This window comes from Dipodomys spectabilis, unplaced genomic scaffold (genome assembly GCF_019054845.1).
Source record: "Dipodomys spectabilis isolate Male_0828 unplaced genomic scaffold, ASM1905484v1 ptg000083l, whole genome shotgun sequence".
Lineage (NCBI taxonomy): Eukaryota > Metazoa > Chordata > Mammalia > Rodentia > Heteromyidae > Dipodomys > Dipodomys spectabilis.
This window is the reverse complement of record NW_024870760.1, coordinates 1,777,213-1,796,259: the sequence shown is the minus strand read 5'-3', so window position 1 is coordinate 1,796,259 and position 19,047 is coordinate 1,777,213. Positions and strand designations below refer to the sequence as shown.

The window sequence follows — 19,047 nt, the reverse complement described above, 5'->3', positions numbered from 1 at the left end:
CATTTTGAGGGATGTACTTATTCACCAGAGTGTACTTCTCACTATTAATTTGGAGGGAGGAAAAGTCAAGTTTTTTTTTTTTTTTTTGGTCAGTCCTGGGGCCTGAACTCTGGGCCTGGGCGCTGTCCCTCAGCTCTTCAGCTCAAGGCTAGTGCTCTACCGGTTGAGCCATAGAGCCACTTCTGGCTTTTTCTGCTTATGTGGTGCTGAGGAATCGAACCCAGGCCTCATGCATGCAAGGCAAGCACTTTACCACTGAGCCACCTTCCCAGCCCCTCAAGATTTTTTTATTATTATTTGCTAAGGGGAAAGAAAGCTGAGTTAATAGTTTTCTGGAGCAGCTGATCTGTCTAGCGAACAATAGCCCATTAACCCTCTGCATTTGTGCATGACACATCCATAATGAATGAAGCCCTACCTCCCAGTGAATACAGTGGTCAGAAGCTACACTCAGCAGTGTGAACAACCCATGGAAAATGTTGGAGGATAGATTCCCAGAAAGAAGTATCAGAATGTGTTCTGAACGTTTCTTTTAAGTACACAAACTGTCAATGGGCAGAGGATTATACTAAGTTTAGCATCTGCTCTGTTATCCGTTGTTGAGTGGTCCCTTGTAAGAGCATGTTTCTAATTATGCCTTTATATTAAAGGGTTATTAAAATTCAGTATAAGAAAACCTGTCCTCAAAGATGGCTTAATATATGGGAGGAAGGGAACAAGTGGGAAAGAGGGAACAGCTGATGCTATGCAAAACAAAAGATGTACATATCACCAATGTGGAAGAAATAACTGTATCGCAAAGCTCATAGAACTCATAAATGTTATAGACCATGATAAACAATTTGCTCCAGGAAAGTTAGAATGTGTTTGTGACTTTAACTGAGCATCACTATCCCACAATACTGTGAAATTTGGGAAATTATATAATCACTTAATCACAATAAAAAAGATGGCTTAATATAACTGAGTACTTACAGAAACTACCTTTGTTTTCTATATATCGTATGAAGTAGGCACAATTATTTCCAGCTTACAGATCAGCAAATGGAGACTTACAAGGACAGGTTAAATAGTTTGCCATTTTATATACTGGGAAGTGATCTCATTGGGCTTCAATTTGTTGTTTTTGTTGCTGTTCCAGTACTGGGGCTTGAACTTAGAGCCTCATGCCCTTACTTCGCTTTTTCATTCATAGCTAGTGCTCTATCACTTGAGCCATAGAGCTACTTCAGGCTTTTTGCTGGTTAATCAGAGATAATAGTTTCATGGACTTTTCTGGCTTTGAACTGTGATCTTCGGATCTCAGCTTCATAAGTAGCTAAGATTACAGATGTGAGCCACTGGCACCGAGCTTTCAACCTGTCTTTCTGACTCCAAAACCCCATGCTTTCAACATTCTTCTTTATTGCCTCCATAAAAGTATAGTAAAATTGAGCAATAGATAGATAGATTGAAATTAAGAAAATTTCATATTATTTTAAAGCACTATCATTCAATCATGTACTTTTTCATCTCTACCTGATTAAGACACATCAATTCTATGAATGTTCCATGCAAAATACAACTCGCCCAAGTTCTCAGATAGCTAGCAAGCACCTCTGCTAGAACACAACGGCCCCATACACACTTTCTCCTTTTTCTCTGTCACCCCAGGCTTTCAAGGTTCAATTGCTTGTTCCAGAGGATCCCGGGTGCCACTTGCCCCATTTCCTCATAAGGATTGTTTCAGAGTACAATGAGCAACAGTGAGTGATGGAATTTCAGGACTCTTTCATCCTCAGCCCCACCTACCTCAGAGGTCTTGTAGAGGATTACAAGTTTTTAGCAAGAAATGCAGATATTCTGAAAGGCTTGTTCCAGGTCTTCCTTCAGTTCCTCCATTTAATGATTGACCTCACTCTATCTCTGCCCAAGGCTCAGAAATACTGGGATGTTTTGCTCTGGTTCTACCTGAATCATAAATAGTCTCATGGCTAAGAACTTTTTTTTTTTTTTTGCTCTATAGACAAAAGTTATCTTCTTGTCAGTATGAAATTGATACAGATACAAATTCTTGGTCTAAGATGGTCACAAATTCTTGGTCCTAATCATAGTGAGAACACTTACATAGTATAATCTGGCACTGCTGAAGTAAAGAAATAGGTGGCAGTGTCCATATCCAATCACATTTAGGACATAGACAAAGCAGCCTAATGCCACAGGTTTAAAAAAGAAACAGGCCAGGCTCTGGTGGTTCATACCTGTAATCCTAGCTAGTTAGGAAGCTGAGATCTGAGGATCATGGTTTGAAGCCAGAGTGGGCAGGAATGTTCATGTGACTCTTATCTCCAATTAAGCACCAAAAAAAGCCAGAAGTAGAGTGTTTGTTATCCTTGAGCTCAGGGACAGCACCCAGGTCCTGAGTTCAAGCCCCAGGATCAGAAAACACAGACACACACACACACACACACACACACACATACACACACACACACACACTCACAGAGAGAGAGAGAGAGAGAGAGAGAGAGAGAGAGAGAGAAATACCTACAAGGGAGAGAAGAATTGTATCTGTCATTTACATTATGAGAGAAACTGTAGGCTCAATGCAGCTGTCTGGGCTCAGTGAGAACTTCCTTATTCTCACTCAGGCTCAGGTTCCCTCCTACTGTCTTCCACTGCTGCCTCCAGTCCATAGCTGCCATCAGTCACCCTCAGGCATGAGCTGATACCAGCATATCCCAATTCCTGAGGGCATTTTGCTTCTGTTGCATTTGTATTTGAAGCTGGTAGAGTGGGGTTAGCTGCTGCCAACATTGATTGAGAAGACACCTTATTTAAGAATCTGAATAAAAGATAATTTCCTGATTCTTACAAGATGGTTTGTTGCGTTCCTAAAGAGCACAGTAAGCTTCGCCTCAGGAGTCTCTATGTTCTCTTCCTCACAAGCCCGCAGTCGTTTCCACTCAGATCACTTGCTAAGCCTAGGGTCACAGCAAAAGCACGCTACTCATGCCGTCCTGGAATGCACTTGGCATTAGGCGGTTCCTGCAAGAGGCATACAGGAATGCAATAGTGAGTGATGTGTAGCATGATGTATGATCTCTGACTCTCCTTATAATTCGTCTGTTCTCATCTCCTTTTTTTCCCTCTCTATTTCAATTACATTGAGCAGCATCAAGAAAAAATTACCAATCCACCAAAATGAGTAAGTCCCCCGTGAAGTCATGAAATGCTTGTTCTACATGTGCCATTTCATGCTTCTACATCCTAAACTCTGACCATTGTCTCCTCTGGGGAGGAAAATGTCAAGTTTAGGTGTCAATAGTTCTCATTCCTGATTAGTCAATGGAACTTGAGTATGAAAAGCTTCTAAAACCTGACTTGAGAGTTTGTTTTTCAAAAGAACTTAAAACAAACCAATAAAAGGTGGCAAGATCTAACACCCCCCGCCCTTGCAAGGTCTTTGTACATGCACTGATTCTCATTTCATTTATCCTCCTTTGACTTGCCCCTGGTTCTTATCTCTCCTGGCCCTCTTCTTCTGACTCAGCTGTTCTCTGCCAACAGATTGGCCCACCCTGAAGGGAGCCTCCCGGATCTGGCCATGCTGAATCTGACCTCTAGCCTAGAAAAGAAGCTGGTGGAGCCTGGGGAGGAGAAGCTAGAGGGATACACTGAAAAGGCTGAGGAGGGTGAGCTTGAGAAAGACAGCAATGTGTCCGAGGAGGATGAAGATGAAGAGGAGGAGTCAGAGGAGGAGGAAGAGACATCAGGTAATCATCCCACTCTCAGCAGTTGTTCTGACTGAATGAATGAATCGCAGGCCTATTCCAAAGGATCTATGTGTGACTCTGAGAAATAAAAGGGAGAGGTCTACTGGATTTTGGTTGCTATATTCCTGGTTGTATTGGGGTACTATATGTTTGGTTGCTATAATATTCTTGTTTCAGCTGCTCCAATTATTTCCTTCTAATCTGACTGAGAAAAGACCAGATGGCTGGCTACTGAGTCCAGACCACCTGGCAGAGCTTTGCTTTGGAGGCCACAAGGCACCACGGGGCATATGTCACCATTTTCTTAGGGGCCTTCCCTACAAGGAGAAACCAGTCCCTGTGCAGGTGCCTTGGACAGTACCTGGCATCACCTTTACACATGTTCTTTTTTTAATTGATTTTATTTTATTGTAAAGGTGGTGTACGGAGCGGTTACAATAACATAAGTAAGGTAGTGAGTACATTTCTTGTCAAACATTGTTACCCCCTCCCTCGTTTTTCTCCCACTTTCCCTGCCCCCTCCCCCTCCCCTGAAGCTCTCCTCCCCCTCAAGTTGTAAAGTTCATTTCCAGCACAGTGTCTTGTGAGTATGGCTGTCCCATTGGTTCACCCTTTCCTTTGTCTCACCATTTCATTGAGGAAGCCTGTCTGGGCTTTTCTGGGAAAGAGTAACTAAGAATTAAGAAGATGTGCAGTTCCACAGTGGATCATTTCAAGCCAGCTCCTGAAGGTGTTATCTAGGCATATTCTTTGTCCACTTTGATGTTAGGGTTTTCTTTCCTGTGTCTTCCTAGACTTGAAATAATATTTTAACAGGATGTAATGGGAATCAGATGGCATTAGTAATTAGGAAATGCTCCCTGACAGAAAATGCAAAGGACAGAACCAGCTCAGTCTTCGTTACAGTACCCAGAGGGTATAAGAGGGAAGAAAGTGCCATCTTTGAGGTGGGACACTGAGGTGCCATACTTGTTTTCTGTTTTGTTTTTATTTTGTTTTGTGCTGGCCCTGGGGCTTAAGTTCAGGATCTGGCTACATCCCTGAGCTTTTTAACTCAAGGCCAGCACTCTACCACTTGAGCACAGCTCCACTTCTGGCTTTTAGAGCTTAATAGGAGATAAGAGTCTCGTGGACTCTTCTGCCTGGGCTGGCTTTGAACATGATCCTCAGGTCTCAGCCTTTGTATGAGCACTAGCACCCAGCCTGCTGCCCTTGTTTTTCATGGTCTCCTCTTCTGTACAAAAGTAGAAAATACAAAGCACATAAGGAAGAAGATTCCTCTCAAAGACAAGTTCCTCCTGTAAACCTGGTCCCTGTTCCTGCTCATCTCAGAAGACATAAGGAAAGGACCAGAGATATCCCTCCCACCCCACCTCCCATAGCTGAGAAGCACCTGCACCTCAGTATAAGGGATTAAGACTCAGATCTTCCATTGTTGCTTTCAGGAAGGTTGAACTTTACTAATAGGGATTCACCAAAAATTGCACTGCACCTTTGTACCCCCATATCATCAGGTATATTACCTGTGTACAGCCCCAAATCATGTTCACCTAGCACCCAGAACTTTCTGTTGACCAGCATCTGAGTCGTGTTGTAAATAGCATTTTTCACAACTGAAACCTTAATGTTCAGAACTATATGCAATAACTGTTAAATCTACTCATGATGCTAGGTAGAGAATGTGAGCTTCTGTCTACAAATATGATGAGGTAATCCATGGTGCAGATATGACAGGCCAAAGCAGACCTGTTTCAGCTTTCAGTCAGATTAACTAGCAAAGTCCTAGAGAGAAGCATATATATCTACCACAAGGTGGAAAGAATAACATGTCTTGATAAAATGAAAAAAAATGGTTTTGAATGAACTTGATCACATTTCTTGAATCTGTAGACTAGGTCATCCAAATATCTAATGTTCATTTTTTCATTTGGAAGCAGAATGAGCAAGCTGTTCTTACCTCTGGCAGATTATAGACAGGTATGTTACCTCAGACAGGAAGGAGAGCTTTAGCCAATGACTTCTGAAAACAACATTTTAACAACAAACTTGTTAGAGAGCTTGACAGAGAGCTCAGGATACTTAATATTGAAGAGAACTAGGGAATCATAGTTTCATCAAAATTCTTCTCAACATCAATAATTGACGTGTGGTTACAATAACATTGTTTCTGAGTCTCAGTTTATAATGTCCATGCCATCAGTATGCCATGGGGCTCTTAGGTCCTCAACTCTCAACTATTTTGCAGCTTCTCTGAAAGATTTTTTTGTTATTTTTTGGTGTTATTGTTGTTTAGGGGTTTTTGTGGTGGTGGTGGTTTTGTTGTTGTTGTTGTTGTTGTTGTCGGTTGTGGGGCATGAACTCTGGGCCTGGGCGCTGTCCCTCAGCTCTTCAGCGCAAGGTGAGCCACAGCACACTTCTGGCTTTTTCTGCTTATGTGGTGCTGAGGAATCAAACCCACGGCCTCATGCATGCAAGGCAAGCACTCTACCACTGAGCCACCTTCCCAGCCCCGAAAGTTTTTAGTTTAATGAACAAGACATAAAATCATCATGCTCTTGGGTGAACTTACTGTTTTCCAGATTTGAGAAACAAATGGCACCTGGTAATTGATCGCCTCACTGTGCTCTTCTTAAAGTTCCTGGAGTATTTTCACAAATTGCAAGTGTTCATGTGGTGGATCTTGGAGTTGCACATCATCAAAATTGTTTCCTCCTACATTATCTGGGTTACTGTGAAAGAGGCAAGTCAATGTTTGTTGTATTATCATGCAGAATAGAGCCAATCACAGTAGGCCATCTATCTATTTCCTTCTTCATATCTCCATGGTGCTTTTTAATTCAATGCCTATTATGTTAGAACATCTCAACTGGAAGATAGGTACATGTGCTTTGACATGCAGAATACCCAAGAAACTGAAAAGACAGAAGGAGTGGAAAGTCTGGTGGCTTAGGTCCTAAATGGCTTGGTCATGATACCTTGGTTTCTTATTTTCATCCAGTCCTGGTGAATTTCATGGAATGGTTAGCTCTTCTGCACTACGTGTGGGAATCTATCTCCCAAAGTTGTCTTTAAGGCAAATAGTAATACTCCAGTTTATATTACCAAGGTGTAAACTCAAGTGCTGAAATTGAATAAAGTCTTCACTAGTACTCAACTTTTTTGCTATTGGGCTGTTTTTCTTTTTGGAGACAAGACACTAAGTGTCTGATCCAGTTGTATAAACCCTCTGTTTTCTTGTTTGTAAAGAAAAATTACCATTATCAACAATTATTTCACTTTGCTGTGAAAAATTAACCTTCTCTGAATGAGTTTTTAGTTAGAATCTCTATTTAACAAGTGATTTTGTATAATATTTACAAATTTAATTTTAATTTTTAGGTTTATTTTTGAGTTGGTCACCGTTCAAACAATCTTTGCTAAAAACTAAGTCAGGAAGCCACTGCCTACAATCTAAAAAGTTAAGCTAAACTGGGCACTGATAGCTCAGGCTTGTAATCCTAGTTATTCAGGAGGCTGAGATCTGAGGATTGAAGTTTGAAGACAGCACCAGCCCAGGCAGAAAATGCTTATGAAACTCTTCTCTCCAATTAACTATCAACAATCTGGAAGTGGAAGTGTTGCCCAAGTGGTAGAACACCATCCTTGAGAAAAAGTATCCAAGAGATAGCACCCAGGCTCTGACTTCTCTGTGTCTGTCTGTCTGTCTGTCTGTCTGTCTGTCTGTCTATCTGTCTGTCTGTCTGTCTCTCGCTCTCTCTCTTGTGCTCACAATCACATGATATGAAACACTTCATTAAGACTTATTATTAAACTCAAGGACATAAATCTGTTTTAAAGTCCTCTATAGCCAGGCATCAGGCCTATAATCCTAGCTACTTAAAGAAGCAGAGATAGGAGGATCAATATTCAAAGCCAGCTCAAGGAGGAAAGTCCATGAGAGACTTATTTTCAATTAACCACTAAAAGCTGGAAGTGGAGCAGTAACTGATTTGAGTGGAAAAGCTTAGGGACAGTACCAAGTGTCTAGGTCCTGAGTTCAATCCCAAGTCCCAACACACACACACACACACACACACACACACACACACACACACTATCACACTACCCACCCACCCCCCCAACCATTTGCCTCTCCAGGGATGTGTCCCTCTTATGTTCACTCTTGTCTACATGTCCTTGCACCTGCATTTTCTTCTGCTTACCTATCTTGTGCTTACACTTGCAGTCTCAGTTCAGGTCTAATGTCTTACAGATCATCTTTCCTCATCTTGGATTATGTTCAGCTGTGTGCTCCCAAAACAGTATGGCTCTCCCCAGGCAGAATGCTCATTCTACTCCATTGTCTCAGGCTGCTATGGACATCTCAGTGCAGCATCCCATGACCTTCCCAAGTCAAGAGCCCTCATGAACTACTTAGGATTTAAGAAAATTATTATTCTTTTCTACTTTTTCCCCATTATTCAGAAAGTGGAGTTCTATTCAAATTGTGTTGTTTTTATACTCAATGCCTTCAATAAACAGTAAAAGAAACAACAAAGAGGTTAATTTCACAATGTTTTCATAGAATTGTGGGGGAGTGGTCTTGAACTCAGGGTCTTTAGCTGTACCATAGCTTTTTATCTCAAAGCTAGTATTCTGTCACTTGAGCCACACCACCACTTTCAGCTTTTTGGTGGTTATTCGTGATAAGAGTCTCAGAGACCTTCCTGCCTGGGCTGGCTTCAAACTGAAATCCTCAGGTCTCAGTCTCCTGAGAAGCCATGATTACAAGTGTGAGCCACTGGTGCTCAGCTAAGATTTGCTTTCAAACATCCAACTTAGTATAACATTTGGTGATTAGAGGAGAGTCAATTGCATAAAATTGCATAATTGCATAAAATATTTTGGTACAATAAGAAAGTTATTATGCTTAGGAATGCTTTATAGTTTACAGAGACCTATTTTTATTCTCTATTGATTCTTTAAGGCAATTCTTACTACCCTAATAGTTCAGCCCTTAATCCTGAGATCCCTTGCCTTGGATAGAAATAAGTAGTTAAATAAAACAGTAGATAACAAACTCCAAATACTGTGGCACAATCTTTACATTTTCTCACTTTGTGGCTTTGTAAGCCTATTCTTCTTTATTAACCTTCCCTCCTACCACCCATAGAGCTTTGTCTTGGTAGTGTTCAACTTCATGTTGAGCACACACTGTCATCCTCTTCTGATAGTATTAAGTGTTCCTAGGGAATTTTTTTGTGCCAGTATTAGGGCTTGAACCCAGGGTATAGACATTGTCCTTTAGCTTCTTCACTCAAGACTAATGCTCAACTACTTGAGCTACAACTCTACTTCCAGCCTTTTGGTGGTTAATTGGAGATAAGAGACTCACAGATTGTCCTGTCCAGGCTAGCTTTGAACCATAGCCCTCAGGTCTCAGGCTCTTGAACAGTTAGGATCACAGGCATGGGCCACCTGCACCCAGCTCCTAACAATATGTAACATGTTCCATGGCTGAATAAGTCAGAGGTGCTTCTGTACTATTCAAGGAAAATCACTAGGAATGGGAGGATATCTTCATGATTGATAACCTCACTTGCAGCTGAAAGCCAATATATTTGAGCTTAATTTATTGTTCTCCTTCCTTAAACCAGCACCTCTCTCAGCATTTCCTGTCTCAGCAATGATTCTATCATCCATTCAGTCTGCCCTGCCCTCCATCAAGCAATTCAGTCACAAATCCACTAATTGCATGTTCCACTTAAGTCCAATATATCCTCCATAATGCTTCCTTACAGCCATGATTCCACATGCCTTTAGGCACTGCAGATTCAGAGTAGCTGGTCTCTGACTTCCAGTCTAACCCATATCACATCCTCCATTCTTCCATGGCATTTATCTAAAGAAGTTGGAGATTGGGGCTGGGAAGGTGGCTCCGTGGTAGAGTGCCTCCCTTGCATGCATGAGGCACTGGGTTCAATTCCTCAGCACCACATAAACAGGGGGAAAAAAGCCAAATGTGGTACTGTGGCTCAAGTAGTAGAGTGCTAGCCTTGAGCTTATGAGCTGAGAGACAGTGCCCAAGCCCACAGTTCATGCCCCACGACTGACGAAGAAGAAGAAGAAGGAGAAAGAGAAGGAGAAGGAGAAGCAGAAGCAGAAGCAGAAGGAGAAGGAGAAGGAGGAGAAGGAGATTATACTTTACTTTCAAACTCTTTGTCAAAAGATCCTTCAGGGCTCTCCATTTGCTGTAGAACAAGTTCACATGCCATTGCATGGCTCAGAAGAGATACATTGAAATTAGACTCCTGGTTATGTCTCCATCCTCACCCATTGTGGCATTTTATTTTACTTCACTTCATTTTACTGAGTCTTGAACTCAAGGCCTGGGCATTGTCCCTTAGATTTTTTTGCTCAAAGCTGGTGCTCTACCACTTGAACCCCTTCCAGCTTTTTGGTGATTAATTGGAGATAAGAGTCTCACAGACTTGCCTGCCCAGGCTCATTTCAAACCATGATCCTTAGACCTCAGCCTCCTGAGTAGCTAGGATTATAGGTGTGAGGCACCAGGGCCTGGTCCACTGTGACATTTCATACTTCCAACTCTTAATTCCTAATTATCTATAGTTCTGTTCTCCCCATACTTTTCCACCCTTTCCTGCCTTGGCCTCTGCACCATTGACCTGGAATTCACTATTTATCATTCACATTCACTACTCACACCATTCACCTGGTTCTGCTCTTTGTGAACCCCTTCATCAGATCAAAGATCCCTTGTAAATGCTCTCACAGAAACTCACACATCTGTAACTTAGATATTGCTGTATTTTATTGATAATAAATAATCATATGCCTATCTGTCTTCCATATAAAAGTATCCTTCAGACCATAATTCACTCATTTAGTCCCTATTCATGTAAGGATACAAGCAATACTTGCTAAACTGAAGAAGCCAAGTCATCTTCCCTTGAACGTTATTTCATATCATGTATTTTTGTCCCCATTTCTGATTTTATGTTTCCAGGTATCTCTATTCAACTATGTATTTTTGATATCTTGGGCTTTTGCTCTGCCATATGCCAAGCTCCGCCGTGTGGCCTCGAGTGTCTGCACTGTCTGGACATGTGTGATCATCATCTGCAAAATGTTGTACCAGCTACAAACTATTAAGCCTGAGAACTTTTCTGTCAACTGCTCCTTGGTGAGCTTCAAGGATGGGAGACCTTCCTGATGTCCTCTCAGAAAGCAAGTCAGATATTTGCAGAGCCTGTACCATCCCCAAGCACATATAGCCTAGAGTATGGGTCATGTCAGCCAGCCTGATTCTATCCAGCCTAGACCTAAGTCTGCTCTGGAGCTTAGATCCCCCTTGAAATGGGCTCCCAAATCTACCAAGCCCAGAGCTGAGGGAGAAAAATCTGCCCATGCCCACTTGACAAACTGACTCTATTTTCTCTCTCCTTTTTTAGCCAAATGAAAATCAAACCAACATACCCCTTCATGAGCTGAACAAGTCTCTGCTCTACAGTGCTCCTGTTGACCCAACAGAATGGGTTGGCCTGAGGAAGTCTTCTCCTTTGCTTGTCTATCTGAGGGTAATGGTTTTCCTGTGTTTAGCCTGGGCCACTGCACAGATACAATTTGTAATCCTCTCCCATGACAGCCTCAGCACCCTGTGGGACAGTCACTGCATCTTCTTACATGGCTTTTAGAATCACCTTGGCAATAAACAACTGAATATTAAAATCAGTACTGATCTTGTATGCTGAAGAGAAGTTAGCCAAGCAATCTTACTTTGTTTAGATAAAATATATTAAATATATGTTAAATAGCTCATCAAGCAAGGTCAATGAAAAAATCAGAACTAAAACATGTCCAAAATAAATTGCTAAGTTTTTTAAAAACATATTTTATAACAGCATGCATAATGTTAACACCCTGGAGACAAAGAAGAATTGTCTGGAAAGGAAATCCCATAGTTTACAAAACACTAGCATTGCAGTGCAAGAAATTTTTAATTTTTTTTTTTGGGGGGGGGGTCTGGTCGTGGGGCCTGAACTCTGGGCCTGGGTGCTGTCCCTCAGCTCAAGGCTAGTATTCTACCACTTGAGCCACAGCGCCACTTCCGACTTTTCTTTTCTGCTTATGTGGTGCTGAGGAATTGAACCCAGGGCCTCAAGCATGCAAGGCAAGCGCTCTACCGCTGAACCACCTTCCCTGCCCAAAATTTTTCATTTTTAAATTCTGTCTCTCCATATTTTTAAAAGGATATATATTATAGTTAGAAATAATAAAAACAATCTTTGCAAAAGAACTTTGATGGCGTTCCATAAGAAAGAATTACATTGCCCCATTTGTTAGGAAATGGAAAGACTTGGAAAAAATTATATGAAGTGAAGTAAGCCAGGCCCAAAGAAACATAGGTCCCATGGTTTCCCTTATTTGCAATAACTAGTATATGTCTGAGTCAAGCAGAAAAGGTCAGTTAAGTTGATGTTAGGGAAATGAACCCTAAGATATGTTTTCAAATGTTTTTTTCTTTCATGCGATTATTTCTAACACATTTATAAGATGATTCCTTTGTTGCTTTGTATGTCCCTCCCCCACGGTATAACCCCTGCTTTCACTGTATTTGATGTTGTTATAATTTGTGAGGGGGGAAGGGAAAAAACAAATCGTTTAAATAGGGATACAGGTGGACCCATTGCAACAACGAGACGTACAAGTAGTTATGTTGAAAACGAACTTTACAACTTTGGTAGGTGGGGGGGAGGAGGGTTGAGTAAGGGGGTGGGGGGAGGATGGGATGGGAAGAGGAAACAAAGGAGGAGGCTACAATGCTTGAAAGAAATGTTCTCATTATCTTGCCCATGTAATTGTAACCCCTCTGTACAGTATTTTCACAATTAAAAAAAAAAAGAACTTTGATGGCGAATATTCAAAGAAACATAGTGCAAACATTAAATAACTTATACTTTTTCACATTTTACTTTGACAAATAACTTAAGCAGTCATATTACACTAGCCATGCATTTAAAATAAAATCATACACTTGGCAGTTAGGTTTGTATGTGTGTGTGTGTGAGAGAGAGAGAGAGAGAGAGAGAGAGAGAGAGAGAAAGACAGAGAGAGAGAGAAAGAGACAGACAGACAGACAGAAGGAGGGAAGGAGAAGGAGGGAAATAAAGAGAGAAAGAGATTTTTGCTAATACTGGGGGTTGAACTCAGGGCAAGGGTGTTCTTCCCTTAGCTTTTTCTATGAAAGGCTGTCAGTCTACCATTTGGGACATAGCTCCACTTCCAACTCTATGATGGTTAATTGGAGTAAGAGTCTCTCAAATTTGACCCAGACTGGCTTCAAACCTCAATCCTCAGATCTCCACCTCCTGAGTAGCTAGGAATTACAGGTATGAGTAATAGTGCCTGGCTAGGATTTTTAAATGTACTAAAACTTCATATACTGCACATTTACAGTTTTTCTTTACATGGTAGGTAGTGCTGTAAGTTGCTTTTAGAAGGATAAAATACATTAATATTTGAAAAGAGCAATTTGACTAATATCTGTCATCTACTCATACATTAGTTATTTTCATCATTATCATAAGAACTATAATTTTACCCTCATGAGCATAATTTCTCTGGTCAGATTTCAGAAGTAGTAAAGCTTCCCCTCCAGCTGGCATACCACTCCTCCAGCATAGTATGCTTCCAGGATATCTCTGTTCTATATGCACTTACAGTTCCAAATAAGATTAGACTGTCATCCTCCAGTAAGCAGGTATTCTGCTTCCTCAGCATATGAAGTATACTTAGCAAGTAAGTAGAAGGAGCAACCCATCTGTTGTATAGAGATTCAAGATCCTCGAAGTGGTGCTGTGGTTTAAGCGGTAGAGCGCTTGCCTTGAGATGAAGAGCTGAGGGATAATGCCCAGGCCCATAGTTCAAGGCCCATGACTGACCAAAAAAAAAAAAAGAGAGAGAGATTCTAGATCCTGTTACCATGGCTCCCAGCCTGATTTCTACAATGAAGATTACTCCACAATTAATAAGACAGAGAAAATAAGCCTTACAATCAATCCTACATTGAATGCAGGTAGAATTTTTATTAAAAATGTCCTTTTAGATATCCAAAATTAAGTACAGTGAAGGGGATTGCTTAAAAGTAACAAATCATAGCCGGGCGCTGGTGGCTCACGCCTGTAATCCTAGCTACTCAGGAGGCTGAGATCTGAGGATCGCGGTTCAAAGCCAGCCCGGGCAGGAGAGACCGTGAGACTCTTATCTCCAATAAACCACCAGAAAACCGGAAGTGGCGCTGTAGCTCAAGTGGTAGAGCGCTTGCCTTGAGCTGAAGAGCTGAGGGACAGCGCCCAGGCCCAGAGTTCAAGCCCCACGACCGACCCAAAAAAAAAAAAAAAAGTAACAAATCATAACATATTTGGTATACCCAGTTGGTTTTTCTTGCTTATCATTTGTAGAATAATCTTCTGATGTTGGCTATTCTGGCCTTTGAAGTTACCATCTACCGCCATCAGGAGTACTATCGAGGTCACAACAACCTTACAGCCCCCGTGTCTAAAACTATCTTTCATGACATTACAAGATTGCATCTAGATGATGGGCTTATTAATTGTGCCAAATACTTCATAAACTACTTCTTCTACAAATTTGGCCTGGAGGTGAGTTTTCTTACCAAGGTGATTTATTTCTGTTTTCCATGAAAAGTCAAGTAATGTCTTTGACTAGCTGGTCACCAGAGTCTCATCAGCTATCTTCAGGAAGTCTGACCCCCTTGGGATATAGAGATATTGCTGCTACTGGTAGGTTAGCTGGGAATTTTCCATTTCCCCAACTGCAATGGAGACCTTTCTGGATGTCAAGAACCATCTAAATGTGTGGAGACCAGTTATCCTATTCATTCCATATTAAAAATAAAATTTTATTTGTTGGGTGCTGTAAGCCTAGCTAACCAGGCTGAGATCTGAGGATTGCAGTTCAAAGCCAGTCCAAGTAGGAAAGTTCTTGAGACCCTTATCTCTAATTCATCACCAAAAAGTCAGAAGTGGAGGTGTGGCCCAAGTGGTAGAGCACCAGCCTTGAGCCCAAAGCTGATCAAGAGCCTGAGGCCCTGTGTTCCAGCTCCAGTCCTGGTACCTCCAAAAATGTCTTACTAACCTCTTTTTTACTCTGTTTTTTATAAGTGCAAACTGCGGCCAAAGTGAATGTTCTAACCTGACATGATTGTGGTAATGATGTAGTAGGAAGACCCTTACTCAGGCAGGCAAGCCCACCTACTCCTCCAGAGTGACAGAGCCCACTGCAGCAAAGTTGTTAACAAAGAAGCAACTTTATTGAGAATGTTCCTACACTGACCAGCCAGGGCCACAGCACAGGCTCGGAGCTGATATTGCAACCCCGAGCCGCCCACCTACTTTGGTTTTTAAAGGCAAAATTCATGAGGTCAAGCCGGGTCACGCAGGTGACCATTGAGATTGTCACACACACAAAAGATTGCAGTCATACCAGACCACATGCAAGTGGCCAGTGAGGTTACAGTTTGTCTCATAATGGCTGTTTAAACCAGCCTATCGCTTTTGGTTTGAATGGCTCACAAATTCAGTGGGTAAGACAGAATTTATGGTAAGCATGTGCAAAAGGTGAAGTTTATGGTAAGCATGCACAAAGGAGGAGTTTAGTGGAGTTTACCTTAAGCACGTGCAAAAAGCAGAGTTTACCGTAAGCGTGTGATATTGCCAGTTTGAGCCAGATTACAACCGATCTGTTTTATTGGTCAGTCCTTAACTGAACAATCAAAAGTTTTTAGTCACCACCCTTAAAGGTCAGTCAAAAATGGAGTCTAAAATCCTTAAAACAAAGGCAAAGCCTGGAAAGAAGCTGTACCAGCTCCAGTCTCCTCTCAGGGCCTACTTCACTGATATCCCTTTAACAGAACAATTTGCAATGATGACATCAGCACTGTCCGTCTCATCCATATGAGGTGGTTATTATGACAATGGCGTAGTCAGACATCTCTTTGGAAATAACTTGTACAGTATTTCTATATCCCACTAAAAGACACTCAGTAGAGATGGCCTAAGCAAAGGTTCTCTAACCTAGCAAGTGCATAAAACCCAATTTTATTCCCCTTCCCTGTAAACTCAGTCTCTCTTGCCTCTTATCACCCTTACACAGACCTGTTTCCTAATGTCAGTGAATGTAATCGGTCAGCGAATGGATTTCTATGCCATGATTCATGCCTGTTGGCTGATTGCCGTCTTGTATCGACGCAGAAGAAAAGCCATCGCTGAGGTCTGGCCCAAGTACTGCTGCTTCTTGGCCTGTATCATCACCTTCCAGTACTTTATCTGCATTGGCATCCCACCTGCCCCCTGTCGAGGTGAGCAGCCCCCACCTTGCTTTTAGCAGAAGTCATTATCAATGGCCACTAGAGAACTGATGCTTGCTGTTTATCTCCCCCCTCCCCCCACAGATTACCCATGGAGGTTCAAGGGTGCCAATTTCAATGACAACATCATCAAATGGTTATACTTCCCTGATTTCATTGTGCGGCCCAACCCTGTGTTTTTGGTCTGTAAGTGTTTCTACCACAGGGCTCACAACATTAGTACTTGGGTTTACGTTTGCTGTTTATTCTTCACACAGTAGGCATTAGTGCTTTTGCTTCTTTCCCTGAACTTTACAATCATGTAAAGGGTTGTTTTATTCATGAATATTGCAAGTCATTAATGGCTCCTAATTGCTCTATTACATTTGCAAATATTAATAAATCAACATTGAAGTACCACATTCACTTGCATAATTCACCTTCCAATTCCAACTCCCTCCTTAAGTACGTGTATCTACACACCCACCTTTTCTAAAATGGTGGAGAGGGGGGTCTTTTAAGTTGAGCTGTGGACAGGTTTCAAGATGCCACAGTCAGGCAGGCCAAAATGAAAAACAAAGCTGTGGTGGCAAAAAAGAGGCCACCAGATTCATTAAAAGATTGGAATACAAGGTGAAAACCTTTGAAGAAAGAAGCCAGTAAATGAAAGATTGGAGCAGTTTCCTTTCCTTCCCCCAAACTCTCTCTCTCTCTCTCTCTCTCTCTCTCTCTCTCTCTCTCTCTCTCTCTCCAAGACAGTGGAGAGTGCTAAGAAATATAGAAAACTCAAGTGCCCTCCCTCCCTAAATATTTCAGGGATAATTTTAGGACCAAAGAAGCAACCTGTGACTTGGCCCTGGTGATCTGGCCTGGGGAGTCTGTGCCAAACAGCTCTCAGACATTTCCCTTCCTGTCTTCCTCTCTGCGACCTTCAGTGTGACTATGCTCTGGAAAAGTCCTGTGGCTGCTGATGCACTGGGAGATGGCAAGATTTAACAAAAACAGGAGTGTCACATCTATCACATGTAAAAGATTAGAATGTGAGGAAGGAAAGGGTTCCAGAAGCTTTCTCAAAACTAGTATGAATCCGGGCAAACATGGCTTATGTTTCTAATTCTAGCTATTCAAAAGGCTAAGATATAAGGACTGCAGAGTTCCAAGTCAGCCCAGGCAGAAAAGTCTGTGAGACTCTTATCACCCATTAACCAGCCAAAAGCCAAAAGTGGAGGTGTGGCTAAAGTGGTAGAGCACCAGTTTTGACTGAAAAAAGCCAAGAGAGAAGACCTTGGCTCCCAGTGGAGCCTCAATTCAAAAAAAAAAAGATGGGAAATTAATGTAAATCCATATTGTCTCAGGAAAGATTCAACTAGAAGCCTAGTAATGAACACCAAACAATGGTACAAAGCAATGGGAGAACAGAACCCAGGGTTTTCCGTGGTGAGGTCCCACCTTGTGTATACTGTCTTCCCTCTGCCACACTGGGGAGTGAAGATTGTTTCTAGGCCCTAGAAGTAGGCCTATAGTAAGAACTTTGGGGATGCACTTCCCACAGGAGTTAGGGACCAGCTCATGCTGCTTGTGACATTCTGGACCCCAGAACAGGAGATGACGTATTAGTCACCTACCTTTGTCTTGCCAGATGACTTCATGCTGCTCCTGTGTGCCTCCTTGCAACGGCAGATTTTTGAGGATGAAAATAAAGCTGCAGTGCGAATCATGGCTGGGGACAATGTGGAAATTTGCATGAACCTAGATGCAGCCTCATTCAGCCAACACAACCCTGTGCCAGATTTTATTCACTGCAGGTAACAATGGCTTCATGTCAATAAGTCACCGAGTATGTGAGCATTTCATGCAGATGGCTTCTCTACTTCAGACCTCTTTCTAACCTTGCTTGAGAAGAAGCTATTTGTGAGAAATTTGACCAAAAGGAAATGATAAGCATACATTCACACAGACTTTTCCTAATTCATCTATTTGTACATTACTAATGATGCAAGGGTTTTCTATACACCAGGCAGTGTGAAATGAAAGATCACAGTATGGTTTGCCAAGTGCTCATAGGGAGTCCAATATAAAGTATGAATTTTTCCCCTTCATACAGTAGAAATCCTGACTTTGCTTTTTGCTTGTTTTGTTGTTGTCTCTTTACTGTTTGGAGGTTTTTTTCCCCCCCACCAGATCTTACTTGGACATGTCCAAAGTGATCATCTTTAGCTACCTCTTCTGGTTCGTCCTCACTATCATCTTCATTACGGGAACAACCAGGATCAGCATATTTTGCATGGGCTATTTAGTGGCCTGTTTCTATTTCCTGCTCTTTGGAGGTGACCTGCTATTGAAACCCATCAAGAGCATCCTGCGCTACTGGGACTGGCTGATTGCATACAACGTTTTTGTGATTACAATGAAAAATATCCTGTCAGTAAGTGGATCTCACTGTATAACACACTTGCAGTTTTGGTGTAAGGGTAAACAATCAACTCAGTGGTTATTAAAATCCTCATGCTTCTCATGTGACTCTGTTAAAAACCTCAGATAAGGTGCAGATCCAAATGACTGTTTACTACATTTTTATTGCTCCAGATTAGGCCAAATTCTTTCTACTCATTTTCACTCCTTTAAGGTCATACTTCAAAGGGATCTGTATTCAAAGGAATGGATTCTACAATGTATTTTATTAATTAATCCTATTCTTCTTGAGGTGTCATCACTCACTGCATGGATTACCAAGTGACTCTTTGATTAACTGAATCAGATGAACCGAATCTTTTCAAAGTAATGTGGTGTTTGAAAATTGTAGCAGTGTGAAATAAATTGAACATAGCTCTATAGACTGTTATGTGGGGTGGGGAATGGTAAAGAGAAAGAATGAGGTGCAGGAATATCTTATATACCTAGATGTGGTAGACGTCAGAAAGAATT

The 19,047-nt window shown here is 41.7% G+C and overlaps 1 protein-coding gene across 1 annotated transcript in view; it reads left to right on the top strand.

Annotated features, from left to right (window-relative positions):
• The window catches only part of Piezo2 (piezo type mechanosensitive ion channel component 2), a 275,550-nt gene that overhangs the window by 178,165 nt on the left and 78,338 nt on the right, over positions 1–19,047 (top strand). The window contains exons 17-25 of the mRNA XM_042683691.1: positions 3,550–3,755; positions 6,335–6,495; positions 10,762–10,938; positions 11,207–11,332; positions 14,216–14,416; positions 15,930–16,134; positions 16,228–16,329; positions 17,762–17,927; positions 18,304–18,547. Coding sequence (XP_042539625.1) covers positions 3,550–3,755; positions 6,335–6,495; positions 10,762–10,938; positions 11,207–11,332; positions 14,216–14,416; positions 15,930–16,134; positions 16,228–16,329; positions 17,762–17,927; positions 18,304–18,547 — 1,588 coding nt within the window. The remainder of the gene's footprint in view (positions 1–3,549; positions 3,756–6,334; positions 6,496–10,761; positions 10,939–11,206; positions 11,333–14,215; positions 14,417–15,929; positions 16,135–16,227; positions 16,330–17,761; positions 17,928–18,303; positions 18,548–19,047) is intronic.